Source organism: Hyperolius riggenbachi, chromosome 3 (assembly GCF_040937935.1).
Source record: "Hyperolius riggenbachi isolate aHypRig1 chromosome 3, aHypRig1.pri, whole genome shotgun sequence".
Classification (NCBI taxonomy): domain Eukaryota; kingdom Metazoa; phylum Chordata; class Amphibia; order Anura; family Hyperoliidae; genus Hyperolius; species Hyperolius riggenbachi.
Genome location: NC_090648.1, coordinates 220,058,748 through 220,077,566, shown reverse-complemented (window position 1 = coordinate 220,077,566; position 18,819 = coordinate 220,058,748). Strand labels below are relative to the sequence as shown.

At 41.4% G+C, this 18,819-nt stretch overlaps 1 protein-coding gene across 5 annotated transcripts in view; it reads left to right on the top strand.

Annotated features, from left to right (window-relative positions):
* The window catches only part of VPS13C (vacuolar protein sorting 13 homolog C), a 390,940-nt gene that overhangs the window by 66,289 nt on the left and 305,832 nt on the right, over positions 1 to 18,819 (top strand). For 3 of the 5 annotated variants that reach the window (XM_068275763.1, XM_068275762.1, XM_068275766.1), the window contains exons 5-8: positions 356 to 457; positions 580 to 642; positions 14,918 to 14,980; positions 15,459 to 15,568. In XM_068275763.1, the coding sequence (XP_068131864.1) occupies positions 356 to 457; positions 580 to 642; positions 14,918 to 14,980; positions 15,459 to 15,568 (338 nt within the window). The remainder of the gene's footprint in view (positions 1 to 355; positions 458 to 579; positions 643 to 14,917; positions 14,981 to 15,458; positions 15,569 to 18,819) is intronic. The other 2 variants (XM_068275765.1, XM_068275764.1) reach the window with 1 other exon arrangement.

The following is an 18,819-nucleotide window of genomic DNA, read 5'->3' as shown; positions in this document are numbered from 1 at the left end:
GCCCAGAGGAAAAAAGCCATGCAGGAGTTGCTTTCTGCTGTTGGCCAGGGGTGGACTATACTTGACAATGGCAGTACAGCTGCCTTTATTCATGGAAGGGAGTGTGGCCATGAAAACACATTGTTGGATATACTTAGAGGGTCCCAACTCTGGATTGGTGGGCTTGAGGAGGATGTCAAAATTGGATGTGAACGCTACCTAAGATTTGGATATCGTTGGGTAGAAACTGTATATGAGCCATTTCACTTTCAAAAGGGAATTAGAACCTACTCTTGTGATATGGTATTGAGTTGACATGCTACTCTGCCTTTTCAACTCTTGAACAACTATAGACTTATGCTGTAATTCATTGCAGGCATAAAATATGATGCAGAGAAAGAAGAGAAGCAGCTGCAAGAAGTCAAACAGCGGGAGTTGCAGCGCATCGAGGAGGCTCTCCAAAAAGCTGCCGAGAAAGGTAGACTTGTTACTCTTGTAAAATTCATTGAATGTGTACAGTACCCAACACTGCGATTGCTCTGTATGAATGTGGCAATTTTGGTTAATTCTTTGTTTCTATTGCTTAATGCTGGCCAGCAGAAGAGGGAGTTGTTGGAGACTGCTACAACTTGCAAAGCCTCGTGTATACTAATGACAAACCTGGTTCGTACAGATAAATCATTTTTAAAATCTAAAGAGAAATATTAAATCTAAACCCGATACATAAAACCTGGCACCATAAGGTAATGACATATGAAACAACTTATCACCTACACTCGGGCCTGGATTTATCTTACAGGAGCCTATTGGCACAGATGTCCTGGCACCTTAGACTTCACCCTTCAGGAACCTACAAACCCCCGCCAAACTGTACCGCAAGTGTTCTGGCTGTTCTAGCTGTCACCTCTCCCTTACTTCCCTTGTCTGTCATGGGTAGCTACAGGTGCCACTTAGTAATATGTAGCCAGAGCTATCTTCAGTAGAGTTGATCCCAAGTATTAGGTAGCTAGATGTGCCACCCACTGAAGGAAGATCATTGGTCAGTGGAATGCCGAGACCCGGGTGAGTAACCTCTCATTTACACTCTGCTCGGGAGTTTGCATAGGTAAGGCAGGAGGGAGGCTTTCCATCATCAGGTGCCTGTAGGCATGTGGCTACAGTGCCTTTTGGTAAATCCAGCCCTGCCTACACTGCCCTAGCAAACCAGAACAGTATCACCATCATCAATCCAGTTCCAGTATTGACTTTCTCAAAATTGCATTGCATTATACTGTATTGCATTAGCATGCACATCATCCACATGACCGTGCTTGAGCCTGATGATGCATCACAGAGGATCCAGCCATCATATAGTGTTGAGGGCATCACTGTAAGTACAATTGGCACGTAGCTTAGTTGCAGCGGATTCAGTAGAGGCTTAACCACTTGCCGACCGCCTTAAGCCGATGGGCGGCGGCAAGGGCTAGGCCCAAACGACCGCAATACGCCCATTGGCGGTGGCGGGCGTTATGTGGCGATTGCGTCATTCGTGACGCGATCAGCCGTCGGCGACTGGCTTCGCCCCTCGTGCTGTAACCCGCCGGCCGTTCGGAAGCGCCAGCGGGTTACTAGCACCCGGATTGCCGCACGCAATACGTATAATAGGCTTTGTAATGTATACAAAGCCTATTATACAGGCTGCCTCCTGCCCTGGTGGTCCCAGTGTCCGAGGGACCACCAGGGCAGGCTGCAGCCACCCTAGTCTGCACCCAAGCACACTGATTCCCCCCCCCCTGCCCCCTGATCGCCCACAGCACCCCTCAGACCCTCCCCCCTGCCCACCCCCCAGACCACTGTTTGCACCCAGTCACCCCCCTAATCACCCATCAATCACTCCCTGTCACTATCTGTCAACGCTATTTTTTTTTAACCCTAAACTGCCCCCTGCTCCCTCCTGATCACCCCCCCCCCCTCTGTGTACTGTATGCCTCTATCCCCCCTGTAATAACCCACTAATCACCTATCAATCACCCCCTGTCACTTCCACCCATCAATCAGCCCCTAACCTGCCCCTTGCGGGCAATCTGATCACCCACCCACACCAATAGATCGCCCACAGATCCGACATCAGATCACCTCCCAAGTGCAGTGTTTACATCTGTTCTCTCCTCTAAACACCCACTAATTGCCCATCAATCACCCCCTATCACCACCTGTCACTGTTACCCATCAGATTAGACCCTAATCTGCCCCTTGCGGGCACCCAATCACCCGCCCACACGCTCAGATTGCCCTCAGACTCCCCCTTATAAATTCGCCAGTGCGTTATTTACATCTGTTCTTCCCTGTAATAACCCACTGATCACCTGTCAATCACCCATCAATCACCCCCTGTCACTGCCACCCATCAATCAGCCCCTAGTTCATAGAAGATTTTATTTTTTGTCACAAGTTAGCAGAAAATGACACTTTGTGAAAAAAAAAATTAATCAATTTCCGCTAACTTGTGACAAAAAAAATCTTCTATGAAATCACCATACTCTTAACGGAATACCTTGGGGTGTCTTCTTTCTAAAATGGGGTCATTTGTGCGGTTCCTATACTGCCCTGGCATTTTAGGGGCCCTAAACCGTGAGGAGTAGTCTTGAAACCAAATGCCGCAAAATGACCTGTAAAATCCTAAAGGTACTCATTGGACTTTGGGCCCCTTAGCGCAGTTAGGGTGCAAAAAAGTGCCACACATGTGGTATCGCCGTACTCGGGAGAAGTAGTATAATGTGTTTTGGGGTGTATTTTTACACATACCCATGCTGAGTGGGAGAAATATCTCTGTAAATAGACAACTGTGTGTAAAAAAATAAATAAATCAAATTGTCATTTACGGAGATATTTCTCCCACCCAGCATGGGTATGTGTAAAAATACACCCCAAAACACATTACACTACTTTTCCTGAGTACGGCAATACCACATGTGTGGCACTTTTTTGCAGCCTAACTGCGCTAAGGGGCCCAAAGTCCAATGTGCATCTTTAGGCTTTACAGGGGTGCTTACAATTAGGCACCCCCCAAAATGCCAGGACAGTGAACACACCCTACAAATGACCCCATTTTGGAAAGTAGACACTTCAAGGTATTCAGAGAGGAGCATAGTGAGTCTGTGGCAGATTTCATTTTTTTTGTCGCAAGTTAGAAGAAATGGAAACTTTTTTTTTTTTTTTTGTCAGTGTCATTTTCCGCTAACTTGTGACAAAAAATAAAATCTTCTTTGAACTCACCATGCCTCTCACTGAATACTTTGGGATGTCTTCTTTCCAAAATGGGGTCATTTGGGGGGTATTTATACTATCCTGGAATTTTAGCACCTCATGAAACATGACAGGTGGTCAGAAAAGTCAGAGATGCTTTAAAATGGGAAAATTCACTTTTGGCACCATACTTTGTAAACGTTATAACTTTTACCCAATCCAATAAATATACACTGAATGGTGGGGTTTTTTTTTGGTTTTTTTTAATCAAAGGCATGTAGCAGAATAACTTTCGCGCTTAAATGTATAGGAAATTTTACTTTATTTGAAAATTGTCAGCACAAAGTTAAAAAAGTCATTTTTTTTTTTACAAAATTCATGTGTTTTTTGATGAATATAATAAAAACTAAAACTCGCAGCAGCAATCAAATAGCACCAAAAGAAAGCTGTATTAGTGACAAGAAAAGGAGGTAACATTCATTTAGGTGGTAGGTTGTATGACTGAGCAATAAACCGTGAAAGCTGCAGTGGTCTGAATGGGAAAAAAAGGCTCTGGTCCTTAAAGCGTAATATAACCCTGCATTTCAACTTTGCTCTAAAACATTATTTACAGTATATTATATGCAACCAGCATTTTTTTTTTTCACTAGACCAGCATTGGAAGGGTTACACAGGGCTTTAAAGTTCCTTTAGATTTCTGCAGACGCATCCGAAGCTGAAATAGATACATTTTGTTTACATAATGTATCTAAGTGTTGAATGTGACTCATCTCTCTCACTGAGAAGGAGCTTGGACGACAGCCAAAGAGTGTGTAACTGTTTATCAATAGATACATGTAACTAAATAGAATGTATCTATCTGAACTTCTGCATATCTCTCCAGGACCTTTAAACCTCTGTGTTTAACCCTTCCAATGCTGGTCTAGTAAAAAAATATGCTTTTTGCATATAACATGCTGTAAATAATATTTTAGAGCAAAGTTGAAATGCAGGGTTATATTCCGCTTTAAAGAGGAACTCCAGTGAAAATAATGTAGTAAAAAAAGTGCTTCATTTTTTACCATAATTATGTATAAATGATTTAGTCAGTGTTTGCTCATTGTAAAATCTTTCCTCTCCCAGATTCACATTCTGACATTTATTACATGGTGACATTGTTACTGTGGGCAGGTTATTTAGCTGTTTCTAGCTGCTCTGTCTGTTATAGACAGCTAATAACAGCTATTTCCTGTCTCTGAACATTGTTACATTGTGGCAGTTTGCCAGCAGTACCGCGGTATTCAGAGCCTCTTGTGGGAGGGGTTTCAGCACAAAATCAGTCATACAGCGCCCCCTGATGGTCTGTTTGTGAAAATCATTGTCTTTCTCATGTAAAATGGGGTATCAGCTACTGATTGGGAAAAAGTTCAATTCTTGGTTGGAGTTTCTCTTTAAGGGGCGAAAAGACTATGGTCCTCAAGTGGTTAAGGTACAGCCAACATCATAGTGTATTTCTTTACTTGTTACTCGCTTTCTTCCCGACACTCTTTTTCTTTCCTTGCGCTTACTCTGCTTCCTTTACTTCCGACTGTCTTTTTCCTTCTGTTTGTCCAGCCTTCCTTCTGACTTTTTCTTCCTTCCTTCCTTCCTTCCTTCCTTCCTTCCTTCCTTCCTTCCTTCCTTCATTCTTCCCTTACTTCCCTTTTCCTTTATTCTGTTTAACCCCTTCTTTCTTGGCTCCCTACACCTTTGTCTTATATTAATCTCATGCATTGTGCCTACATTTCTCTGACCATACCAGTAGGTGTTATCTTTTTGGATATGGCCTAAATCAACATCTGAGTTTTTTTAAAAAGGTGTGTTGTCACAGAGATACTAAAACAAGGACAGCAATTGTTTGCACAGCAAATTATAGAGTCCGCCTTTTCTCTGGTATTTAGATTAAAGGAAATCGCTTAAGTGACACCCAGTTGCATTATTAATTGCAACATTATACATGCACTCATTTTATCTCGCCTTTATATATGTATAATTATGGATTCAGACACTGATGGAGACATTAGAGCTCTGTAGTAATGTCACGGTCTGCAAAGACTGTAGTGTGACTGATATTGTGGTGAAACCCCTCCCACAGTGTGATGGTCCTGATGGTGTGCTGTCTGAACCTTTTGTTGCATTGTGGGAAATAAGTTTTTTCCCCCAGCTGCCAAGCAAGCAATATCTCCCTGTGTGCATAGAAAAAGCAATTTTATTCATTATTTTCACTGCAGTTCCTCTTTAAGTGGTGTAAAATGAGTGTGTGCATGTGGAACATGTTTGATCACATTTGCAAAGAAGGAACATGATGTTCTTTGCCCCCAGATGTATATAATGTATTACATGAGTATATTTTTTTTTTAATTTTATCTGTGGTGGCTTTTTCTGTAGACTCTATGCAATTGATATGAGTCATGTAGTTTCTTGACACTTCAGTTGTCACATGCCTTATTTACAGTGACAATATAATACAGGATTCAGGAATAATATATCCCTTTGCTGCCGTCAGATTTTTTTTTTTTTTTTTTGGCTCTTCTCTTGTTAGCTTTGTTTGTGATCCAGTTGCATTGAATTTTATTAATTTCCTCATAGTAAAATTTACATTTTAATTATGATGACCTAATTTCCTGACCCAGCTGTCACCAGGTAATCTTTTATTTTATACAGCAAAATAAGAAAGCCATTCAACAGGCATTGACAAAATACAGCATATTCAATACATATTAAGAAACATTTGTGATGATGATACGCCAAAATGTAAATACTTTTCTATTAAAATGTAAGCTAGTGTAGCATTATCCCTGCTGGCAGAAAACCCACATACGCACACCTTGCTATTCACACACATAATGTTTAAGCGTGGGCTGATTAGGCCAAAAAATGTATAATTCCACTTAGACTTGATCTGTACAGACTCCAAAAAGTGTTCTCCTTTCATCTAGCTATTCACAAAAATTAAATATAGTTGTCTTTTAATAAGTCTGTTTAGTTATCTTGAACTTGTACAAAATTTTAAAGTTCCATCTTTTACAGTAAGTTTATTTGTTAATGATACAATGTCAATGTTCCAAACACAGGTGGTCCCTGACTACAAACACCCGAATTGCAAATATCCCATTTCTTGTGATTGTCATTGTGTTGGAAACCAATGTATTGGTTGTAGCTGAAAGCCTGGAGATGTCTTGCTCACTAGCAGATTACCTTCCAGCATAAGTGAATACTCTAGATCAGGGGTCAGGAACCTTTTTGGCTGAGAGAGACATAAACGCCACATATTTTAAAATGTAATTCTTTGAGAGCCATACAATATGTTTCAAACTGGGACAGTGCTCACGCCCAGCAGAGGGCTCACTTCCCTGTTGCCATGGTGATGTGTATACAGTTGATCTGCTGGGCAGCAGAAGTGTCAGACATGTCTTTAGCTTCTCTTGGGTTTCAGCAACATCAGCAATTTCCCAGAGAGCCAGACAGGTGCAATACCGAGTAACAGCTTGTACAATAAGCTAGCTGACTTGGGAGTTGATTTACTTTGTGGGATGAGATCCCTGCACTTTGGCCCAATAGGCTACCTGTCAAGTGACAGGCACCCTATTGGACCAATCTGGTCCTACAAAGTCACTGGACTTGACGGGGTCCAGAGTGGGACAATTGGAGCAGCTGTTTGTTTTGGGGTAGCGGGAGTAAGTGAATAGTGCAAAGTAGTGTGCACTGCTTTGAAAATTTGACTTGCGCTGCTTGAGCAGTGTAGCTTAGTGAATCGACCCCTACTGATTTGTATCTGAGCCAGATGCAGCCATCAAGAGGCACATCTGGCTCCCAAGCCATAGGTTCCCTACCCGTGCTCTAAAATGATGTACCATATATAATTGAATAGAAGTCAGCGTCGTGTATAAGTCTAACATAAATTGCAACCTAATTAAGGTAAATACTATAAAAGGGTATATCCAGCCACTTTGTCTTTTAGTCCCCGATGAAACTTTGACAGTGAAACCGGTCGGACGAGGCGGACGTGTGGCTGGACGGCGTCCTATGTTTTAAGTGCTGTTTTTCCTTGTGGGTCCCTGTCATAAGGGCCCAGATGTGAGTGACTTTTTAAAAAACTTTTATGTTTTTTTAAATGAGATATTAAAATCGCTGTAGATACGCTTAGATGTGCGTTTGTCTCTTTGCATGCCTCATTTTTGGTGAAATACTGCAATTGAGGATTAGATTGCTCGGCTTGTCTGGAGAGGAGGCCGGCTGCGAAGATACCTGCTGCTGACCTCATTAAGCCATATTGCAGACCCTGTAGTTAAGGTCTGTGATAATCTGGTAAGCGTATTATTTTTATGGTGTTTTCGGTGGTGGACACAAGTGAATTCGCGCTGAAGTGTACTATTTATGTTAATTGAAGACGTTTTGCTGAGACGTTGGACTTTGGCTGCGATATATGTAGTGTTCCACATGTTAAGATTTGCTTGGCTGCGCTGATATTGTTTTTTGATTATGATGTCGTGTATAAGTCGACACCAATATTTGACCCTCTTAAGCTGGAATTTTTTTAATGACTCAAGTATAAGTTCATCCAGCAAAGTCAATCGCTGCACTTGGGACCAGGCACTGCATAAAATATTGTATTGTTTAATCCCTCCTGGCCCCCAAGTGCAGCCAGTGACTCCTCAAGTCTCCCACATGCTGCCATTAACCCTCTGATCTGAGCCCATACTCCCATAAAAGTGGCTAGTGTCTGTGTTCCCCTTTCAGTTAGGCCAGCATGTGTCCCCTGCCACTTTTTAGTGTGGCAAATATGTCCCCCTCCTTTCCCTTCATTGTGGCTGATATTTTCTAACACCTTACCACCACCACCACCGAACTGCAGTGGCCAGTGTACTTTTTCCCAATGGCTCTGAGGTGTGAACAGCACTGCCTGACTTTTTTTTTTTTTTTTTTTAGTGTAAAAACTTTACACCCTTTCTATCCCACTCCCCTGTGTAATTGTTATGTATTCCGCGAGTACAGTACTTTTACCCCCCCTCCCCGGGTGTAATTATACTGTATTTACACCCAAAGTGTGTCTGCCTCTTCCTGTCCATCCCCAGTGTATCTTGCTGTCTGTGGAGCAAGCAAGCTGTCACTCACGGGTCCAGGGCCAGGCGCAGCCCAATCTCTTCCCCCTCACTCGTTCCGGTCTGTGTGCATTAGCATAGCTCTGGCTTCAGATGTCATGTGACTTCATGTGTCATGTGACATTGGGAGCCAGAGCAGTGCTAATGCCCACAGGCTGGAACGAGTGAGGGAGAAGAGATGAGACTGAGCCTGGCGCTGGACCAGGGAGTTACAGCTTGCTCGCGTTCTCCACAGTCTGTATGATACATGGGGGATGGATGGAAAGAGGCAGACACACTTTGATTGGTGGTGTTTGGAAGGTGGGTTAAAAGTACAGTAATGGCTTTGGTGCAGCGAGAGGGGGAAAGAAAGTAGAGGCACCCTTATCAATGGCTGTAAGGCAAGAAATTTAGGACTGACTAGAGTATGGGGAGACTTCTAAACTTTTTTACGGTGAGTCAGTCCTAAATGTCTCGACTTATAGTCAAATGTATACGGTAAGTGTGCAGTCTGAGACTTGACTACATTAAAAAATTTTTAAATGTGTTAAAAGCTGGGAAAAAATCCTCAAAAATCCTCAAATCATCAAATCCATTCTGTGAGGAATTCTAACATTGTCAGCCCTATTATAGGCTTCTAAAAGTCTACTCAGGTATTGGGTGTATGTGTAGAAGGTGTTCTGCCAGAAGGGGGAGGTTTTTTTTCCCTTTGTTTTTATATTTTTGGTAGGGAATACATTTAAATTTTGGGATTTTTTTCACAGATGGTATGCATAAAATGTTGTATATTACCTGGTGAGTGCCTTTCTTATTCTGTTGCTGTATAAGGGAAATTCTACTACTGTGGTTAGGAAATTAGGTTGTCATAAGCAAAATGCAAATGATACAAAGAAGAAATGATTCAAATCCACTACAATGTAATAGTTTCATAAGTGAAGCTAATGAGCACTAATGACAAGTGTCAAAACTCTGCCAAAAAGCAAGAGGAGCACATGCAGCACAGTATCATTGTACTATAGGAACATTGTAAATTATTTGGTATTTATATAGCGCAGACATCTTCCACAGTGCTTTATGGATAATCCCTACCATAGTCCTATGTCTATTGTAGTCTAGGGCCAATTTAGGGGTAAGCCAATTAATTTATGTATATGCTTTTGGGATGAAGGGGGAAACTGGAGTGCCTGGAGGAAACCTATGCAGACCGGGAAAAACATACAAACACCTTGCAGATAGTGCCCTGGCTGGGTTCCGAACCGGGGACCCAGTGCTGCAAGTCGATTAGACTTACTATTGATTTATATAGTGGGAACACATTCTGTGGCACTGGATGCATAAATATTTTATAGGCAAGTTTTATATAGAAAAACAAGGGCATTCTGGATCCTCAACAGTTATATAGCCCATCGTGTGCTAAGAAAAAATGAGTAAATCAACAAGTGACAGCAAAAGCAATATATTATAGGAGAGAGGGCTCTGCCCATAAGAACTTCTCATTAAAGGAAGTGAGGGGGCAGGAATACATTGGTAAGCTGTAACTGAGATGGCTCAGTAGTTCAGTAGCCAGCTAAAGTGACCTTTGACAAATGATATGCTTGATTGCAGAAAGTTTGAGCTTAATCAAAGATGGAGTGTCAAACTGGTTTAGGAAGTTAGCAATTCTGAATGTGTGAAAAAAGGTGACTACACCTTTGTAATCACATGAAGTACTTTTTAATACTTCATGTGATTACAATTAAAGGACGACTGTAGTGCGAGGTATATGGAGGCTGCCATATTCATTTCCTTTTAAGCAGGACCAGTTGCCTGGCAGCCCTGCTGATCTATTTAACTGCAGCATTGTCTGAATCAGATCAGAAACAAACCTGCAGCTAATCTTGTCAGATCTGACAATAATGTCAGAAACGCACCTGATCTGCTGCATGCTTGTTAAGGGTCTGTGGCTAAACATTTTAGAGGCAGAGGATCAGCAGGGTAGCTAGGCAACTGGTAATGCTTAACCTTCTTGGCGGGGTAAGCCACCGCGGAGGATTTCTCAGGCCCTGCTGGGCCGATTTTCATAATTTTTTTTTTTTTAGAGTGTTTGGGTCGATCACCGCCGATGCGCCGCTACCCGCCGCAATACAGGATTTATACATACCTGGGGCTTCCTCCAGCCCCATGCGCATGGATCGCTCCCACGCCACCATCCTCTGCCTTCGGTATCACCGGTACCAGGTCCCATAACTTCGGCCAGTCTACGCAAGAGAAGTGCACCCTCTACACATCTTCAGTGGCTTCTTTTGCGCAGCCTGGCCAAAGTTACGGGACCCCGATACCGGCGATACAGAAGGCGGAGGGCGGTTGTGTGGGAGCGATCCGTGCACATGGGGCTGGAGGAAGCCCCAGGTATGTATAAATCTTTTATATTATCTCGTCTCTGGTTTCCTTTAAGTTGTACATACTCATCAGTAATATGTCCTACATCAACTGTGCCAATGCATCGATCACAATCTACCAGTAGTTTGTGAAGGACTGCTGGGTAGATCACGGTCAGACACAAAGTAGTGAAGCCACGGAGACTGACACTGCTCTCTTGCACTTTGACTGGCCGACATCTGCACTGCCAGCGTGCGGTACTGGTCAGTCAAAGTGTGAGAGCAGAGTCTCAGTGGCCCCTCCCTGGCAGTTCACTGGTAGCAAAAGGCTGCTACTTCCTGGGCCTGTGAGTAGTGGCTTTTTCCTGTGCCCCATCTCAGGCTGCCAGGTAATGGCTCCACAAGTGTAGGGGGTCAGCATGACCAAACTGGGCTTCCTCCATGTCTTCCCCCCCCCCCCTCCCCCGCATACCCCTTGCGCAGCCTGGCCAATCGCCGCCAGGCTGCGCTATGGGGTGGATCGAGACTCCCTATGACGTCACTCCGTTCGTTGCCATGGCGACGGGGAAGCACTGAAGGAAATCCTGTATAGAACTTGATTTCCAGATGGGCTAGATCGCCGGCGGCGATCGGAGGGGTGGGAGCGAGGCCGCAGGGAGGGGGGAATCATGTAGCTAGTGCTAGGTTAGCTACATTATAAAAAAAAAATTAGGCTTAAAAAACCTCCCACGGCCACGCAGCCGCAGGACAATTGACCGCCAGGAGGGTTAAAAGGAAGTAAATATGGCAGCCTCCATATATCTCTCACTACAGTTGTCCTTTAATATCACAATTGTGTGAGTCAGTTTTGCTTTGGTAAAGATCCACTGCTTTAACACATTAATTTTTATGTCACTATTTCTGAAGGAAATAAGCTAGTAAGACTATGATATAGATATATAACATGGCACAATAATGTATGCACAAGTAACAGCCCATAAGCTCCATATAAATAATGCATACTACTATGTTTAACTTCTAGTCTGCTGTTAGTATGTGTACAGCACAGGTTGGTGCTCTGTTTCCTCCCTTTTTTTTTTTTTTTTTTTTACTTCTTGCAGTCATGTACATTTGAATCTCACAAAAAATGGTGAGTTGGGCCAATTCGGCCTACAGACCCGGAGTCTGGCCCTGTATGCTAAAGCTACTACATTTCAGCATGCTAAAGCTGAGGTTTAACACCAGTACATGTGCCATGTAATCATGACCCATGTTGTTGTCCATGTTCATAGTATCTTATTTAAGGCTGGTGGCTGGTGTAATGGTTAAGGGCTCTGCCTCTGACATGGTAGACCAGGGTTCGAATTTCGGCTCTGCCTGTTCAGTAAGCCAGCAGCTATTCAGTAGGAGACCTTAGGCAAGTCTCCCTAACACTGCTACTGCCTATAGAGCGCGTCCTAGTGGCTGCAGCTCTGGCGCTTTGAGTCCGCCAGGAGAAAAGCGCAATATAAATGTTCTGGGTTTGTTTGTTCTGTGTTTGTTAATCTCTCAGCAATGCTGTAAAAGTAAAGACTGGGTCATTGATCTTTGTTGCCAAATACAGTAGTAACACCAGTGACTTTTTGATGTCATGATGGTGAACATTATTAGTGTGGCAGTTTAATGCAAGAACCCAGTAGAAGCTAGTACTATGATTGACTGTAAAATTAGCATAGGCCCCAGGACATTATAATACACAAACTAAATCATTTGATGCTCAGCATATCTTAAAATGCCTCAGATGAAGAACACATGACCTATTACACTGTGTCATAAGTTTTTAAACTCCGCTTCTGTATTCTGTATTTTAGCTACTCATTCCTAAATTAATGTACACCCTTACTATTTTATGGGAATTAAGGTTATGCTGTAGTCACATTCAGCTAATCATGCACATGATTAATTGGTCATTAGCAAGTGTAACCACCTTTTATATAAACAGAGTGATCAGGCGTGGGTTAACACAACACAACACCAAAGATGAGCCATCATCTTAGGACAACTGGAAGTCTGGGAAGGGTAATTAAGCCGTTTAAAGTCCATAATTCTGTGGTGAAAAAGGCTATTACCAAGTGGAAAACATTGAGGACATCTTCCAATCTTCCCAAGTGTAGACATCCCAGAAAATTAATTTCATGGTCAAAAGGGTTGAAAAAGACTGAACACGTATGGATGGGTTTGTAAGGCTTGACAGGAGAAAACCCATGCTTTGTGAAAAGGACATGGTGGCATAGCTTAGGTTTACCGTAAGTTGCTTCTGACAAACTACAAGGCTTCTGGAATGATGTCCTTTGGATGGATGAGACCCAAGTAGAGTTATTTGGTAACAATTCTATAATAACTATGCAAGATGGTTTGCCATCATTTCTGTATTTTTTGGTATTGACTAGTTACATACAGTAGATAGAATAATGTATTTGCGTTGTATAGGTTCTAGCATAACCTGCAATGTGGTACCCAGACATCTAAACCAGCTGCTCTGTGAAACAATTTACCGATATTTAAAAAGCTATTAATGTGTCAGGGCTAACGGAGCAGCCATTATTTTACTGAATCAGACATGCTGATTAGTGCACTTTCTGTGCAGTCTTTTCAGTGTTCTGAGAAATGCAGAGAAGCATTTTTTTTTTCCCCTGACTGGAAAACAGGTTTTTACTACACACCCCCTTTAGTAAATGTACCACAAGCTGCTCTTTTTTTTACTTTTGTTTGTTTTGTAGAAATGGTCCATTCAGATGTAAAATTGATATATTGGGAGTCCTTGTGGTGTAGTAGTTTAGAAAATCTCAATAGTCATAGTTTTCAAAATGAGCATGCAAAAGTTGGTCATTTTATAGGCATGTAAGGAATTGCATGTGCTTGCTTAGAGAAATTGACAGTCTTTTTACCCAATCATGTTGGTTTGTTCTCTCTCCTTAAAATGTTATTGTTAATATTGTATTGAAAAAAGTAAATCAGTAAAAACAGACCTATAAAGTTGATTTAGCATGAACCATATACTGTAAACATTGTCTGCTAAGGGCCCATGTCCACTTGCGAATGGGAGTTGAAGGGATGCGATGCGTCTTCGCATGACTTTCGCATCCCCCGATGCGGAAGTGTATAGGAGGCGGCAGGCTGATGAGGCCATGTGAACATCTGCAGCATGCTGCAGATTCTCAGATCGATCTGTACCGCTCCGCACATGCAATGGAAACTCTTCCATTGTCGTGCATTGGTTTCAGTTCGGCCGCAGTGCGATGTATCTGTGTAGTGGCATCGCACCGCCTACAGTGGAAACGGGCTCTACGCAAGTAATATGACGTTCAGATGACATGAGAGGCACTTATTACACTATACAGTCAGGATTTTTACTTTATACCTGAGGGAGTAGACTTAAAAGCCTACAAAATATGTTGCATAGTAGTGAATAAATGTTTGTGGTGTATTGAATGTTTTGATGTTTATTCAGGAGGGGTAAGCCTGTTAAAATATATTTAAAAAAAAAAAAAAAAAGTGAGATGGAGTTTTACAGCACTTGGAGTTTCTCTTCTTACCGTTAATATTTTGCATATTGTTGTTCTTGTTAAATCTTTGTCAGTTTAATCTATTCGGTGTATCGTTGACATGCGTGTGAGACAGAGCCTAGCAACTGGAAATTATATCACAGCTTGCACAATATGACTGTCATGCTCAAAGAGATTTGCTAAAAGGGAATAGGTACCCTGAGTCTGAAGTGCCTGTAACTGCAGGCAGGCTTTTTTTTTTTTTGATATGTTGAAAGGGCCGTGGACGAAGATAGCTACCTTGAACACCTGAAATACTCTGGCTTACCCTGAAAGGAAGGTTAATTTGCTGGCAGCTGATTGTAATGAAATTATCTGTACTTTCTTTCCTTTTTTTTTGTTTTTGTTTTTTTTTTTTGTGTTGCATCATCCAAACAGCTTTCATTTTTAAATGTTTTTATAATCCCCTTTTCACAATATTTTATTTTAGATTTATAACTACCATTAATTACATTGGATAGATGAAGTTTCGGGTTTACAAATTTTGTTTTAATTTAAAATTGTTCTATTCATTGGTTGCTGTTGATAAACTGTCTCATTCATGTGGCTTTTTATTCTTATATATTTACAGCTTTACACATATTCTAGCAGTTTTTGTGTGTAATGTTTTGTTTTCCTTCATTTATAAATACTTCACCAACCCCTACTAATGCTTATTTTATCCTTTCCTCACACTAATGCTTGCGTTATAAAGGACCAAAACGTAAAAAGCACAAACATTTTAAGAAACGTTTTAAAGTTCATGGTAGTAAAAAAGGTGGGTAGTCCTATTATGTTATGATCATGTTAGTGGTAGCAAATGTTCTGTTCCAATCTGTGACTGTAGAAGCTGGCAGATGATGTATAAGATGGCTAGGGCCATCTGCCAGCCCATTGAGTTATTTCTTGGCCTCACAGGGATTTGCTTTAAGCATGATCAGATTATGGAGATGATCACAAAATAAGATTGATTGCCTACTGGGGGTACTGCATTATTTTTCTTCTTTTTCCATTTTATATAACACCGTAGTTTATTTCTGGGGAGTTTTATATAATTTTGTGTGTACTGTACTATTATTTTTTTGTACTTAAGCATTAAACATACCCAGTATTCTACAATTTCTACTTACAAGTACAAAAAACATACTCGTGTACCTAGGGAGTAATCGGTCACGTATGAGAATCACTGGAATGTATCCAGCAAATAACTCACAAGTGTTTCATTGCTGTGTTTTTTTTTATTTCTCTTTATAAAGACAAGCCAAAAGAAGAAAAAAAAGACTCATTTATTGAAAAACTGGCAGCACAGGTTATCAAGAATCTACAGGTCAAAATTACAAACATTCACATAAGATATGAAGATGATGTAAGTATCTAGCGTGCATGTCGAACATTGTTATAACATTAGTCAAACTAACAATTTGCTGGTTTTATCTGGCTTTGTTTCAAGTTGCATGCTATTTGCAGCCAACTCAAAAAATCAGCATCTCATTAGTCAGAACTACAAAGCAGTCATTGTTGTTAACCACTTCCACCTCCTGGACGTAGTAGCTACGTCCAGGAGGCCATGTGCGCTCCTGCGGCCAATCTCGTGCTCCCGGCCGCGGATCGTTAGCCCAGGAATCAATAATGGTGCCCGACCACTGATTCCTCTCCCCCTGCAGAAAAAGCGACAGCTTCTCTCGGAAGCCTTGCTTTTTCTTCCTCCTACGTCCCCCTATGTCCCTCTAAGCGTACATGTTACGCTTAGAGTGAAGTCATGTAAACAAACCTAAGGTTGCCATCTTGTGGCCAAAAAGTAAAACTACATCTACATTAAAAAAATAAAATAAACATATATTTACAATAAAAAAAAATACTATTTACATCCCACCTTCCCAAAAATACCCAAATGAAATGTTAAATAATAAAAAAAAATTACAATAAAAAAAACACAAATATTTACCTAGGGGTCTAAACTTTTTAAATATCTATGTAAAGATTAAATATTATTCTTTTTTTTTTTTATTATTATAAGCTTGTAAATAGTGATGGATGCAAAACGGAAAAAATGCACTTATTTCCAAATAAAATATTGTTGCCATACACTGTGATAGAGACTTAATTTAAACAGTGTAATAACCGGGACAAATGGGCAAATACAATACTTGGATTTTAATTATGGAGACCTGTATTATTTTAAAACTAGAATGGCCGAAAACTGAGAATGATTTTTTTCCGTTTTTTTTTTCTTATTCTTACTGTTAAAATGTATTTACAGTAAGGTAGCTCTTAGCAAAATGTACCACCCAAAGAAAGCCTAATTGGTGGCGGAAAAAAACCAAGATGTAGATCAGTTCATTGTGACAAGTAGTGATAAAGTTTTATAGGCTAATGAATGGGAGGTGAACATTGCTCGGATGCATAAAGTGAAAACGACTGAGGGCTAAAGTGGTTAAATAGTATGATGATAATAGACAAATATATAGTATTATTTTTTTAAATGAAAGTATTCCCAGGGTTCCCCATTGCTCTGAGCACACACGTGTGTGTGTGCGTGCGTGCGTGCGCGCGCACGCACGCACACACACACACACACACACACACACACACACACACACACACACACACACACACACACACACACACACACACACACTCACTCTCTGTTATTCTCTTAGCACGGTACTACTAACATTCATTCATATTATCTCAGCAAAACAGGCATGAGATGTGTGATAATTAACTGCAATACACGTCAACAGTGACGGCTGCAGATACTAAAACAGCCGCCCAGATCAACAAAACTAACAGAAGATGTGACTGGCATTGTTTCTGAAATTGGCGTGGAGGAGACAGTCCTGCTGTATGACTTAGAAAAAAAACTATCATACTATTACGCTCACCATTTGTTACATTCTATTCAATTGAATAAGCATAGAAACACAAAAACATTTTATTCCTGAGTATAACTAGTAAACTTTTAGAAATGCTAGCTAATTTAGAAGTAGCATGGCTATTATGATATGTACAATTTCTATCCGTGTCTGGAGAAGTCCTGCAGTGACTTGAGTTTGTGTTCGGTCTTCACAATAGTCACAGTAGACATGGACAGAACTGACAGGTGTAAACAGAACCCATAGTTTATATAGGATCTTTTACACGAACACTTCCATTCCAGCGCAGGAGATTTAGGCGCAGCCGGCGCCACCATAGGCCGTAATAGGAATTACGGCTACAGCCGGGCACAGTGAGTAACTTCAGCGCCATCCGAAGACGGAGCTGAAGTTACTTAAACACTATAATTCGGCCTCCAGCAATTGCTGGAAGCCAAATTATTTAATTCCCCACCATCCATGGTGGCCTAGGGAGGGAATAGTATTTGTCGCCGGGAACTTGTGCAGAAGCACGATAAGCCATACCGGCTGTATACTGCGCCCAAGTCTCCTGGCGTCGATTCCTCTCGTACGTCTTTTTACATGCCTGATCATCCGTTGTTAATCGTCATAGAAAACGTAAGGGGGGGATTAAGCCTCCAAGTGTACCTAAGCCGAAGCTTGGGTCAAAAAGGAGAGCCTCTGGGTCATGTAGAGGGTTCCCAAGGCATCTCCCGGATGCCCCGTTGCTGCTCGCAGAACAGATGCCCCCTCCCCAAGAAATTTTTTGGGGGGACATCTGACAGGTGAAGCTTCAGCTTCACTTTAATGTTTTGCTTCAGAAATTCCAGCACTATAATTTTTATTTACCAAGTTTTTAGTCTGCCCAAGCAGTAAAACGACCTGCCTTAAACTGTATAGGTCCTTCTTAAGCTAGAAGAATCACTCTGACCTGGTAAGGCATGGAGGCCACCAGACTTGTGTAGGTATTCTGTGGTAATTCTGCATAGCTAATCAGCCTAGGTTAATAATCGCTTCGAGGGCAGGGCTACATTCATTATGCAGCAATATATAGCTATAGGAAGCATTTCTGATGCTGAAACCAGGATTTTTTTTTTTTGTCACTTTGGATTTTTAATGAAATAAGTATAATTGCTCGTACAGGATGTTGACCTGAACATCATACATACACAGAACCAGTAAGAATCAGCAAACCGTAAATAGTCGTAGCGAATCTAGTAGTACACATTGTAAATCTTGCAAGCAATGGAAACCAGGATATTTAACTTGAAGTGGGTATCCTGAATAATTTATTGCATTCTGCTATGTTGATACAGTGCCTCTTTAATAAGAGGGTTGATTTATCCAATAGTTGGGCTCTTGACTATAATACAGAGCCCCCAGATCTTCCCCTGCAGTGGAAGCAAGGTAGATTGCAAGTTATAGAACATGCTCCATGCAGAGCAGAATTTTCTGGAGATTGGTTACCCTTATTTTGGGCACTGCCGCAAGTCTTTGGCATGTTTTTCCAACACAAACTACGCATATGGATCTAAGGTACCTGCAGTACTTTTGGGGGGGGGGGGGGGGGGGGTTTATAAACAGATACAATAATTTGTGGCATTTGCACTGGAGAATCCAGGTTTTATCTTATCCACACGGTTTTATCTTATGCACAAGTTTATACTGTATTCATTGTATTCCTCCTGTCCATGTTAAAAGGCATTGATGCAAACATCTCTAATGGCATGTGCATTTTTCA